Below are 14,883 nucleotides of genomic sequence, written 5' to 3'. Positions count from 1 at the left end.
AGAATAATTTTTTCTTAATAAAAAAATATTTATTCTTGGCGCTATTTTAAGTATAAAATATTCTTGAATCAAGGCATTTTTGCATTAAAAAAAAAAATTTTTTTTATAAGATTAAAATATATGGTTCTCTTAACTCAATTTTATATAGTAAGTAAATCAAATTCTTTATTTTATTTAATATTCTTGACTAAAGTATTATGCCTTGTCTACCATGAATTGTTAGTCGTTGGACATAAGAAATCTAGCCAATCACAGTTGATCTTAGAGAAGAATAAGCGAACATAATTGATTAAATTTCTTATGACCAATAATTAACGACTCATTGTAGACGAGGCTTAACACTTTCTGAGACTCAAAATATATTTTGAATAAATTTATTGCTTGTAATGAGCTCGTGATAGCTTTGCGAATATCCAAACTTATGATGTACTTAACGAATAATAATTATTTGAATGCAGTATGTATCTCTCTCCATGTAGAAGTACCAAGTTATAAAAAAATTGGAGTCGGCAGACTTTAGTCTCCAGGCCTGTCCAAACTCAGCTCGCAAATCAAATACTTTTTCATATCTCAATAGCGAGATGGAGAATAAATAAAAAAGAATAAACGCTCTAGTAACAAAAGGATAAATGTTCTAACATCTATCCTTTTTTGTTTATTTTCTGGCTCACAAGTTAAGTTTAGATAGGCCTGTTTTAGTCGGTTAGGGATTTATTATATAGTAAACGAAATAACAACCAGAGCAGTTGGTGCATCGTGACGTAGCAGTGAGAGTGCTAGTCTGCAGACTCGACTTGAAATCTGTCCTTAACTTCCTTAAATTTTCCCATCGCTTTCTTTTAAGCGTGCTTTCTTTAAATAAGTAAGTAGATAAGGTATAACAACCATCTATATATCGTTATCTACACTGAAAAAGAAATGAATCCCTGACATGTAGTGTACACCTAATAATTCTAGCCTATCAAAATATTGTCTACGATTACATAGGCTACAAAAAAAATATCCTGCGACTTGAACCATATATGAGAATAACTTAGTCTGGTCCAAGGCGCAGGGTACTTTTTTGTGGGCCTGTTATATTAATTATTACTGTTAACGTAAACTGTGTTTAATTATTATTACACAATCCAAACCGTAGCAAAGAGATGCATATAATAAACAAAGTAAGCAATGTACATGTTCCATTATTTACATTTCTGACGAGTGGAAAGCAGTGCATAATATTTTTATCACATTAATAAATGAATGTTAGCCACTTCGAACTTATCAATGGCAGTCTTATATTTATTATGCATCTTGCAAACTGCAATTGCTCATTCTCAGCAGTTTTCACACAATAGAGTATAATTATGACATAACAGAGTACAAATTAACGCGACGATTTGTGTCTTTGTGCTATCTGAGATAGCATCTTATTACCAGCAAGGAATGTAACGACTCCGAAACCAAGAAGATAGCGTAATGTGACGAACATATTAAGCTTCAACCAGAAAATACCAAACAGCACGAAGATGCCTGAAAATAAGAAAAAATAGTCGTCATTCATATATTACTATTGTAAGAAAATGTTAATATAGAGAATATAAATAAAATTTCTGTAGTGAATTAGGCTACAAATATGACAAAGAACATTGTCACATTTGAGAAAAACATCACGATATACTATGTGCCCGATGAAAACAGATAGACTGTATAACATCATCTGTCAAGCAATATCGGGCATATATATTACATTGTAATAGAATAGAATGTTTATTTTCTTCAGCTTTATACAAGAGGTTTACATTATTATTACAGTGTTTAAAAAATACATACAAAATTTTCCTAATGAAATTATCGATCAAATTTAATAGTCACTCTAGCATTCTTTTAAAGTTCATTAATCAGGTATTATACGTTTAAACATATTGCCTATCATATAATCAGTAATACTATCACTCGCATAGTAATATTATAACGTCTTCCATTGGCAAAAATTCGCTGGCACTGGCAGCACTGATAAATGAAAGCATTCTTATTTCCCGCTCTTTTCTTAAAACTGAGTTTTTAGACGTACTCCACTAAAAGTGCAAAACTGGTGACGTTTCGTGTTACTCCAATAAAAAACTTAAAAACTAGGTAGCACTGAGTGCCAGCGAATTTTTGCCAATGGAAGATGCTATTAGACTCACAAACATGCAACTGTTCCTATCATCTTATCTTTTTTCAGCTTTTTTGTCAAAAAAGACTCATTTACATTATTACTTAAATCTCACACACAAGAGAGATTAGATAATCAAAGATTTAAAAAATTCTACAAAAATTATGTCCGAGTAGAATATTTTTTCCTAACACAAAACTATTTTTTATTTTTACAAAATTCTATTTTGAAGGATTAAAAAACTCCCCAAAAGTTGTTTTCCCAGACAAATATCTTCAAAAATATTTATGATTTATAAAAAATATAAAAAATTTTTTTAACAAAAATTGAACGTTGACGGTATTTTATAATTTTCAAATAAAAAATTAATAGTTAAACTATATTTTTATTCTGACAATATAAAATATTTCAAAATATTTTTCAATATATTTTTTAATATTGAAATATTTTTCAAAATTTTTCTAAATGTCTTATGTATATTGGAACATTTTCATAAAACAATTTTTTATTTTAATCTGATTTTCTTAGGGTCGGTTGTTCCAGCTTCTTGGTAAACTTATCTACCAGGTAAGCATGTGTCTGTCTTCATTTCTTTTCTTAAATAAATAAAGACAAAGTATATTTACCTGATAGGTAAGTTTACCAAGAAGTTGGAACAACCGATCCTTAATATTCTAAAATTATATATTTACGTAATCTGTACTCTAGATATATTAATATGTACTCTATCAATAAATAGATACTTACCTCCCAACCCAAGATGAAATGTAATTGCGCTGAGGGACAAGGGAAAGTTAGAGATATTAACACCAAGCCGAGCCCACAAAATCAACAATAATAAAACCGGTGCCAAGCACAATCCTGTAAATAGGTTTGACACAAATGCTGGAGGTCTGCGTTCAGGTTCACGGAACATATGCTGAAATTAAATAAAATAACAAGAGTAAATATTTTCGCACAGAAAAAACAATTCGGCAACAGCTAAAATCGTTCAAACAAATCAATGTTCGTCAAAGTATAAAACATATTCCACAAATTTCGTTACTTTTATGAATATACTGTAACTTTGACATAATTTTTTTACCAATGTTTTGGAAGTGGCAAAATTATTGAAGAATTTCTGTCACTAACGAGCATTGGCATGCACCATTTATAAATTTGAAATGGTTTAAGATTTTCATACACTTTATGAAAAGTATAATCTTTAAAGAAATTTGAAAAAAATTATGCGTGTTTGTCGCGCCGCCATTTTGTATTCTAAATTTTAAAAAATTATTTTGTATACCTTATGACATGTACAATAAAAACTTCAAAACCATATTTAATTGCTTTATTAATAGTGTCAAAAAAAATTTTCCCAAAAAATCTCATTTTTCAACACGTCAAGGTAGTGTAACTCCTCAAGTGTAAAAATTGTGGGAATTTTGCTATTCTAAATTTGTGATATATTTTACAATCTTTATGAATGTTACTATAATCTCGTAATAGAGCACATTCCAGAACGTTCTGTACTTTATAACGAGATAAACCACACTTTCATTTTCAAATAATAAACATTGTAAAACACTAATGGTGGTTGCATGGTTATTCAACCACTCACATTACTCACGTACCTCGCGCGTATATAGAAGATTTAGTGTGCCATTTCAAGGTACACTGATAAGATTTCAGCGTTTCTTTTCACTTTTTGCTTTTTTAATATACCTCGCAAAAATTTCAATGCTGTATAAAAATTTAGGAAGAAAATATTGCAAAGATAAAACTAAAAAATATTTAAAACTTTCCTCTAACCTTCTCTTTAAAATGCATTTTTGAAAACAATTTCTTTTCTCAACAATTCTTTTTCAATGATTTTTTTTACCAATATACTTAGTTTTTCAGGAATGCGAGAAATAAAAATGTAAACGTTTCCTAATTTCTAGATAGTACTATATGTTATATGCTTATACATACATAAATTGAGGAAAAATTACCTTTATTTCCGGTTTAGTCGTATATACATTCGGTTGTTGCTTATAAGATACACCCTTATCGGGACCTTCCACTGAAGTTGGCTCTGGAAATTTCAAAGTTACTGTGCCGATATTGAATCGGAACGGATTACTAATCACAGCATCACCAATGATTAATTCCATGTCATATTCTCCACTCTGGTGACCAAAATTTGCAGCTGCTGTTCCAACCGGCTAAAATATTTGTAAAATTACTAAGATGTTAAAAAAACATACATATCTACTTTTGTATAAGAATTTAATTTTATAAAGATTTTATTAAAAAATGTATGCACTTAAAAATCAAAGTAATATATAGCATAAAATTACCATATCAAATTTGTAAACATGAGCAGCATCAGGTTCAGCGACAAAAAAGATTTCATGACCTCGCTTGTTGTTGGCAGATGTCGAGACAGATGTAAGGCGGACAAAGGCTTGATGCACGCGTATCGGTTTCTTATTGGCAGAGTCACGCAACAAAAATCGCATAACTAATTTTTGCTGAGAATCAGCTTCTATTTTATGATCAATTTTGCCTGAGGGAGATTCTGTATTTATTCTAAAAATTAAATCAAGTAATTAAAAAATGTTTTATTAAGGAATTATAAGAACTATGTAAGGCATTCATATTAATAATCTCAAAATATTTTAAATTAATAAATAATAAACGTTTAATCCTTATATATATATATATTAGATCATCTATATATAATTTACGCAATTTAAAGAAATTATCCGCTTAAACGAGTAGATAGAAGTTATATATAATTTTTTGTATTTTTATATTGTGAGATTGTTACGCTCGCGCCGCGGAAAGAAAGACACTCTCTTAAACCTTTAACAAACAGCTTTATTACGAGTGAAAGAGCACACGTCAAACTCGGAGCAAGTCCGAAATTCAACTCGTTGTTTACATGCGTTATCAAGCTCTTGACAGCTGACAACGCTCTGTTTCGGAAATCTAAATATCGATAGGCCCTCGGACAGCTGAGTCGCGCCCGAGGAGTATACCGAACGCACGAAACAATATATTTTTTTTTCAAGAAAATGTCAAAATCGTCAATTTTACCGACTAAACTGCGATTTATCATGCTTAAAAAACACATTTTCTTAAATTAAAAAAAAAACGCGATAACTCCAGTAGCACTTTTCATAGTTTTACAAGAGTTCTAGATAAATAATTTAAAAAGTTCTGCAATTTTAATAACCAAAAATTCGAAAATAAAAAATGTTCTCACTTCTTTCTAACATTCTGCTCTAAAGTAGAAAACAAAGACATTGAAAATTATAATATTTAAAAAGTTTCCATTGATTCTAAACTAATTCTATAATTATATACAATTTTATTGCAAAATTTCAAAAATTTCTGGCACTACTGGCAATAGTTCTGCATTAAATTTATTAATTTTAATATATTTCGAGATTAGAATAAATATTTTGCTTGATTTCCGTAGTTCTTAAATTTAATGTTACTCTATTTAATCTTTACCCTATTTAATTTTTAATATTATGTCATTACAAATATGTTCTTTATAAAAAAACAAATTAATAAATATAGGTTTTATTAGTTACTAAGATATCTATATTTATTAATTTGTTTTTTATAAATCTACTAAGACTTAGTAGATTTATAAATATCAAATTTTGTATATAAAATATCATAAATAAATATTATGTAAATAAACATTGTTACCTCGTAAGTTTTGGTTGAGTAGTCTGATCGGCATCACCAGTACCGATTTCTAAATAGTCCAATATTGCTTCAGACAAAACTTTTACTGTAATCGTATTCGTAACCGAGGCTGCTGTGATTAATATTTTGTAAAAACCGCGATCGGGTTTCACATTCATAAGATTCATTGTAAACAAAGTCCTGTGTACAAACGCAACACATTATTTCACATTAAAAAATAAAATGTATAATATGTATAGTAATGTATAGTAACATCCAAAATATTTGGTGTCTAACTATTCAGATTTTGTTCTAAAATAATCTTTTTATTAATATTTATTTAGTCAAATCTGGAATTTAATATAAAATAGATTTATCATAGATTGTAAGAAAAAAATTTTTATTACAGTAAAAAAATTTAAATAATAGTATCTGGCAAAAATTTTTAGAATTCTTTATATACATAAATTCTGAAATAATTTAAGATGTATTATTCTAAACAATCGAAGTAAATATAAAATGTTAAAGTTTAAAGTATTTTTCAAAAACCTTCACATACAAAAAATTTCTTAAAAATATAAAAATGTCTTCATATTAACAAAAGGACTTTATTAGCACTAATTTTAATTAGTTATATAGTTTCGACCAACATATATAAGAAAATTAGCAAAAATATTGTATGTTGAATTTCTTAACTTCAATTATATTTAAAAAAGTTAAAGGGATTATTCAACAATTATTACTATACCCCAAGGTATAGCTGGTGTCAGCATGACAAAGCTGATCCAGTAAAGTATTGGGGATTACATTTAACAGTGTGCGAACTTACTTCTCTGTCGTAGATGGCTGCAAATTCTCATTGCTAAGAATAACGACGTCGTCTCCTACTCGCGTAGCGGAATTTGCAATAACTTTCGGCACGTTCGGTAATGCTTGACCAAGAATATCGCAAACCTTGACCGTAACCAATGGTTGCTTATTAGATATAATAAGCCCTCCCTCGGCTAGTGTTATGCAAACAGGTTTTTCAAGACTCTCGACCGCTAAAGCGGTTAAAGCGGACAGCAAATTTGTAACACCCTTCGTCGTTTGCACAGAACGCCGCGAGAGAAGATAATTTCCAAATTTGACAGTCTGTTGAAAGTTTAATGGTGGCTTTTTCTTTAACGAAGTCGATAATTTAAGAATACCGTTAACGAGAAAACCTGAAAATTTTATTTTAAAATTAATTAAAATAAAAAATCAATTTTGGAATAATACAATATAAGTGAGAAGTAAATGTATACTTGTTATAGAAAGACCGCCTTCAAATTGCAAGTACTGGCCATCCACCTCATCCGCTTGTACTACAGCATCTTCGATACGATCAAAAGCAAATGCGGCTGGCGTACCTAAATCTGCAGCAATGTGGAATACGTATCCCAAGCTAATAACATAAAATTTAATTAACTTATACTGTTCATAAAAATAGCGATCTATAATTTTCAAAATGTATTATTCAGTAATAATTATTGTCTTCATATTTTATCCAGAAGAACGAAAGTATTGTAAACATCATTAGAATTATTATGTAATTTATCATAATTGCTAACATATTATTTTATTAAAGTTAAAAAAATTAATATAATTTTGTAATTAAATTACATTAAAATTTATAGTTTCTAAAAGTAATTTAGTTACGTTAAAAGTTGCACAAATAAAAAACTAACTCAATTAAAAGTTGCACTAATATTAATAAATTAATTTAAGTTAAAATTAAAAGTTAATTTTGAAAAGCATTATATTAAATTTAAAGTGTTTATATTAAATTAAAATGTAATTGTGTTGCTTTATTGCGATGTAATATTATTTATGTGCCATATGGATAATTATTATCCAAATTTGTAATTCTTAGGGCCATTTCACGTACATTTCCACAATTGTAAGATTTCGACCAATCATATTGCTTAATTCAGCCGTAACCGATCGAATTAATTAATCGTATTGCTCAATTTCTTATGATTACAGTTACAGAAATATACGTGTAATGACCTTTATGTAATGCATGATAACTTACTTCCAGAGACTGTCATCTTTCCTTAAAACTGCTTGAATTGATTTAACTAACTTGTCGATCCTGGCAGAAGGTACCTTTTGCGACAAAGCTGTTAAACCATTCACTGCATAGTACAGATCAGAAAGTGTAGAAGTATCTTTCTGTATAACATTCGTCAATATCTGTAAATAAATAAAATAATATATATACTGTGTTACATACAAATATTTTTTTATTTCATTCAGAAATAATTGTTGTCTTCATACAGTAGAACGAAAATTACAGATATCATTGTGCTACATATTATCAAGATGTTATTCAAATAAACAATAAAAATAAAACATTTAATAAACAATTTAGTAAGAAATGACTATGACATCGTCTATTATGTCAACAGACATTGTGTAAATTTGTCAGATTTTTTTCTTTGCTTTAAAATAAAAAAAAATAGCACTCAGCAAGACAAACTCTTAGTTACAGTTTAAAAGTAGTACATTAAATTATCAATATAGTACGCCGAATTGAAGGATTTATGTAAGTGCAGTATGTAACTCTAGCTCACTGAAAGTACAGAATTTGAAAAATGTATAAACACACAATTTAAAACAATGTACTGTCTATTGTTAATATTCTATTGTCATTGTTTTTTATAAAAATAACTCATACAAAACATACATGAATGTACGTAGATGTGTATGCTGCATTTTATTACTAATCAATTGTTATTTTACATATTAAAAAATGATCAAAGAAACAAGTTTGTCAGAAAAATGAAAATAAAATTTAAATTTCAAAGTAAAATTCAAAAAATAAACTCAAATATCAAAATTTTTTAAATCTATGATTTTCAAGGATAAAAACAAAATTCTTTGAAAATTTCAAGTTTTTGGAGTAATAAATACCCTGATTATACACATCATGTAATTTTGGTTACTAATATACATCACCTTTGTTACGATATTTGTAGAAAACTCTTGACAGCCTCCGATTGTTTTCCATGTAGAGGCAAGATAAAATGCCGTTTCAGGTGTGATGTTTTCCCCATTGGATTTTATTAAATATTTGCAGATGGCCTAAATAACAAACGTAGACATTATTAATATAAAAATTTAAATTATCATATGTTGCAATTAAGAAAACTCTACATCAGAAAGACTAATCAAATAATCATAATATATCAATATAGCTTTTTTTCATCACAAAATAATTTGTATACGTTACCTTAAAAAATAGTTATAAGATCATTGCACTAATGTCGCTGAACATACAGTCACCAATATAATTTAAAAAAATATTAAAATAATGAGGCTTTATAACAATAAATTACAAATTAATTGATATTTTTAAATCTAATTTTCATTCAGATTTAAGAATATATTTTACTTGAAAATGTTATAGAATTGTTATTTTTATTTGTTCATTCTCCTGGCCCCTCACTGCAGCTATATTGAATTTATGACATCACATGTGAGAAATATGTTAACAGTTTATATTTTTACATCCATGCTATTTGTAAATAAAAATTTGGATAAAATAACACACAAGATCATTTTAATACACTTCTAAAATATAGCAAACACTATCCTTTTTCTTAGTCAATAACCATAAAATAAATATGATACAAAATTAATTTTTGTCTGTTGTAAAGAGAGGAAAACCTTCTTTTTATGTGTACAATAGCTACTATAGTTAGCATTCGTCATACTTCGTGAGTTTCAAAAGTACATTTCACAAGTTACAGCATCAAAATACAGTGACCAACAAAATGGTACAGGCACAAAAGTTAAATTGCCAACATATTATTTCTCACCTATGACATCACAAATTCAGTGACAATGGTAAGAAGCCTTAACTGGTGCAGTAAACCTATATAAAATGAGAGAAAAAAAATTACATCTGTTTTCGATATAGTTTCTCCAAGCAGCTTATATCCACTGACAGCATAGTACACTGACGATATATCATCTAATTGAAATCCCGATTCAAGGATATTCTTCAAGCGTGCTCTATCAGCCGTAGACAAATAAGAATTTGTTGATTGCGTAACTTCTGAGAGCACAGAATGTGAACATAGTGCCGTCAATACCAATAGTAGCACAGCAGCTGAAAAAAAATGCTTTTTAGAAAAATAAATTTCTTAAACACTATTGTGTCTGTGTGTGTGTATACACTGTATACACACACACAATAGTGTTTAGGAAATGTATTTTTCTATGTGATATATATATATGTATATATATATATGTATATATATACACACACATATACACATATTTTTCATAAATAAACATATCACTTAAAATTATTCATATTCATAAATAGCTATAACATAAATATAAAAATCTACATAAATTATTAAAATGTTACATTACATCAAAATTGTTTTTGCATGTTTTCATAAAATCTTATACATATAATTTATAAATTTTAGAATATGCAATTTAACCTTTTGTTGACACACTGGGCGTAAGCCACCTATATAGTAACTTTAATACTCTGTACCTTTTCCTTTTCTGGTTTTTTATTTATCAAAACAGCCTTTACATATGCAAAATAAATATCTTTTTTCAGAGCCCAACATTGTACATTTCACAGTTATTTCAAGATAAACATTGTTTATTAAATATTTTATTATTTATAAACTTAAATATTTCCTGGTTTTCCTAGTATGTATAAGCTTTATTTTGGATACTGTAGATCTGTACTCGAATTAATAAAGAATAAATAAAATAAACCAATTTTGATAACGGTAAATATAGTGATTTAAACTATTTTAAATTAAAACTACTTGAGAATACTTGTTACATTTTCAAAGACTTTCAAGGACTTTTTCCTAGAATATTTTGTATTCTTTAGTGTAATGTTTTCTATTGAAAATTATAGATTTGCACAAAAGGTATTTTTGAGCACTTAAGATTTATTTTGATTAAATAAAGCCTTCTTCACTTATGTCTAATCTACAATAAAGGATTTAAGCTTTAAGAAACTGACCAATCACTGTAATTTTTTATCAGAATATTTAATTGTGATTGGTCAATTTCTTACAGCTTAAAGCTTAAATCTTTATTGTAGACAAGGGTTTATTAATTTATATTCATATATCACATATAGGTTGATTTATTTATTTTACTATAATTTTACATTTTAATTACTATAGTATTCTTATAATTTCTCATTTAATAACTTTATGTGCTGATTTTAATACTTTCTTGACAAATTAAGATTAAAATCAAATTTAGTAACCCAAAAATAAAATATATATTTTGACGCTCCAAGTCAGTACTTTATCTGTCCCTTTTTTTAGATATCTCTAAGGCCTGGTCTACAATAGCTGGAGTAAGCATGGAATAAGATGTAAGAGTAAGGTAATTTTCTTCTGCGCTGTGATTGACCAAACGTTAAGAAAAGTAGGAGTAGGAGTAAGACAAAATAAAAATAATTTATTTCGCTTACGCCCTTACGCCAGCTTTCTTACACTGGATTAATCCTTTTACGCCTAGTCTTAGTTCTTACTCTTCTTCTTCTTTAAAGACCCCGGTTGGATATCCGACTCATACTTCTTACTCCATGCTTACTCCAACTATTGTAGATCAGGCCTGAAAACCAAAGATTTTTTTTCAGCAATGCATATGTCTAATATAGTTCATAGAGTTAATCCAACAAAATCGCGATCAAGTCCGACTGAATCGAACAAGAATAATCAAATTTAGTAACGTAATTGCTTTAAATAAGACCCGAGGAGACATATAATTTTATTACGGCACGTGAATAAGGCAAATAATAAGCAATATATCTGTAAAACCATGTAATGATGTGGACAAACGGCGCATAGAACCCAAAGAACCGCTGTTATATCAAAGTATAAAGAGCCATACTTTTCTTTACATCACACAATTTCGTTAAAAGACAAGCGTACAAGCAAACGTACTAGATAACTACAGATATTTTCGCGCGATACTTACATAGAATCATATCGAATTAAGAGTCGCCAAGCAATCCGGCCGCCACGTCGGACTTCCAAACAAAATGGCTCAACCTTCATTGCGCGTGTCAGGAAAAATGGATGGAGCGGATGCAACTGTGCAGCATTACAGCGAAATGGAGCCAGTGTTGCCAGAATTGAAAAGCTAATGTAGGGACGGAGTTCATTCGATCAGGGCAGCAATCATCATGTAAAGGCCCTCACACATGAATTGACATAACCGTAACAGTAAGGTTTCGACCAATCACGTACTTGAATTAGCCGGTTACGGTTATGGTCGCCCAATCCGACGCGTCAAAACCTTACGTTATGGTTATGTCAATTCATGTGTGAGGGCCTTAACTTTTTTCTTAAAGCGGAAACGTGAAAAGTGAAAAGTTGGTAACCCGACAATTTCCTCAAAAAATGGAGGAGTGATGTTGGTACTAACGAAAGTCCGTAGGCACTAAATTTTAATTTTTGTGATTAGTAAGGCCGGAATTCATAGTCGAATCTTATTCAAGTTCCAGCTTAAGCACGATCTTGAGACGTCATTGCTCTAGTTTACACTGAGCACTTGGTACGCGTATCAAGTAGTGAATTTAAGCTGATCAGCCAATGCTCTAGTTTACACCGAGCACTTGGTACATTGACTGATCAGCTTAAATTCACTACTTGATACGCGTACCAAGTACTCGGTGTAAACTAGGGCAATGATTAAACACATTCACTAGTTATTTACTATTTGATACGTGTACCAAGTGCTCGGTGTAAACTAGGTCATTCACTAGTTAAGGCCCTCACACATGAATTGACATAACCATAACGTAAGGTTTTGACGCGTCGGATTGGGCGACCATAACCGTAACCTGCCGTAACCGGCTAATTCAAGTACGTGATTGGTCGAAATCTTACTGTTACGGTATGTCAATTCATGTGTGAGGGCCTTTATTTACTATTTGATACGCGTACCAAGTGCTTGGTGTAAACTAGTGGTCTGTTCTTTCTAGCTGCACTGTTGCAATAAGTTAGAATGAGAAAAAATATACTTGTCTTACTTTAACTGATTGCACCGGTGCAACAGTGCAGCTAGAAAGAACAGACCATAGTCATAAGCTGCATAAGCATAGCATAAGACCAGTGAACCAATCAGCTCCCAGCATAAAATCGTCATATTGATACACGTAAGATGCTTATTGGCCTAGAGCTCTTGTGCTATGCGATATATAGTGGGTGCTTTCCATTTAATGACACAAGTCGATACAAGTGTCGTTCTATCTTTGTTACTCATTGAACATAAAAAAAGATAGAACGATGCTTGTGTCGACTTGTGTCATTACTAAATGGAAAGCACCCAGTTTATGTTATTAAAAATAGTTTAAAAGTTAAAATTGAGGTTAAATTAGGTTAGAGGTTCGTTTTTTATTCCTGCACTGCTGCACTAGTGCTATAAGTTAGAATGAAAAAAAATATATTTGTCTTATTCTAACTTATTGCACCAGTGCAGCAGTGCAAGAATAAAAAACAAACCTTACAATAGATTAAGTTTATTAATCTAGCTGTGTAGAGAGTGGACTTTGCGCATACGCAGTTGGAAAATACAAAATTTAGTAGAAAAAAATTTTATATCTCGGGAATTAAATGTTTCCGCAAGTTAACACTTGGGTATTCCACTTCATTTAGGGTCGGTTGTTCCAACTTCTTGGTGAACTTATCTACCAGGTAAGCATGTGTCTGTCATCATTTCTTTTCTTAAATAAATAAAGACAAAATATATTTACCTGTTAGGCAAGTTTACCAAGAAGTTGGAAGAACCGACCCTTAGTATGTACTACATGTCTGTAAAATTTCATAAAAATTTGTGGTAGGGTCTATTCAAAAGTCTTACCAATTTTTCCTTCTTAAAAACATATGTATGTGCACTTGTTATGTACAGTGATTAATTGATTACATACATCAAGTATCCTGTGTAAGTTTCAAATAAAATTTTAGAAGAGGAAAAATTATCTCAAAATTAAATTGGGAAAACATTTTAAAGGTAAAAAGTTGTTTTACATTATCCTTATATAGAAAAGTCATTTTTTAGTCATAAAATTATAAAATCATTATAAGTTCTTTAAGTATTGACATTTTTATAGAATACATTTTAGTAATGAAGATACACTGCACTTTACATATAAATGCGTAATTATAATACAATAAGTGCTATTACTCAAGTGCGTAAGGAAAAAATGATTAAACAAATCACCAATTGCAAATTTTTTTTATAATCAAGATTAATATTAATAACAATATGTAGTGATAAAGTACAATATCAGAAAATCGCGGTAAATGTGTACAATAAAATAAGACAGCTAATTTTCTTAGAAAATAAGTATTGAATGCAAGAGTGTGTACAAGTGTACAGTAATGTGTGAATATTATATATGTTAAATTATGTAGTGATACGTGTTAGTTGCATATTTGAAATTAAATTGCTAAATTAATCTGATAGTATTATGGCCTGAAGTTCTACAAATAAAAATACAAGTTTTTTTACGTCATTAAAAAAAAATTGCAAGTGTTACTTTGAAACATGCGTTCGTAATTATTTTGAGCAATACCATTCCGATGATCGAGCTATTAAAATTATATTGTACATAAATTCGAGTCGTACATTTCTTTTTTTTTTTATCTTATGTCTGTACACACACGTCATATTTTGTACTTTGCTATGTAATCAATTCAATAAGAGCATATAAGAAATTGATGAGAATATATGTATAAAAAAGTATACTATTTTTCTTCTTTCAAAAAAATATAATGAAAAAACTCGCAGAATATTGAAAAGGACAAAATTTACTTACATTTCAATATCATATATTAATATGAAAACTTTTAATATTATCGATATTCTTCTAAATCTCTTTGAAAGTTATCAGAATTTAAATAGTTTCGAAGGATTCGTAGTAACGAATTTTACAATATAAGTCACATCATTATTTATCATACCAATACTCGTAACTCTTACAAAGTTGTTAAAGGGTGAATTAACGATATTAGAATTGCGCTATGTTACATTATACGCATTTTAATGATATT

General features: G+C 29.3%; 1 protein-coding gene across 1 annotated transcript; it reads right to left on the bottom strand.

Moving 5' to 3' along the window:
* Window positions 1-1,152: 1,152 nt before the first annotated feature.
* LOC105838514 (dolichyl-diphosphooligosaccharide--protein glycosyltransferase subunit 2) lies at window positions 1,153-11,935 on the bottom strand. The gene is made up of 11 exons (XM_012684130.3): window positions 11,804-11,935; window positions 9,736-9,944; window positions 8,789-8,914; window positions 7,863-8,023; window positions 7,093-7,232; window positions 6,636-7,011; window positions 5,828-6,007; window positions 4,462-4,693; window positions 4,114-4,326; window positions 2,888-3,059; window positions 1,153-1,515 (listed from the first exon to the last, which is right to left on the bottom strand). The coding sequence occupies exons 1-11, from the start codon at window positions 11,811-11,813 to the stop codon at window positions 1,370-1,372; spliced, it is 1,965 nt and encodes a 654-aa protein (XP_012539584.2). The 5' UTR covers window positions 11,814-11,935; the 3' UTR covers window positions 1,153-1,369.
* Between the last annotated feature and the right edge of the window lie 2,948 nt (window positions 11,936-14,883).

The sequence above is a fragment of the Monomorium pharaonis genome, chromosome 3 (genome assembly GCF_013373865.1).
Source record: "Monomorium pharaonis isolate MP-MQ-018 chromosome 3, ASM1337386v2, whole genome shotgun sequence".
Classification (NCBI taxonomy): Eukaryota; Metazoa; Arthropoda; class Insecta; order Hymenoptera; family Formicidae; genus Monomorium; species Monomorium pharaonis.
This window is presented reverse-complemented; position numbering and strand designations above follow the sequence as displayed.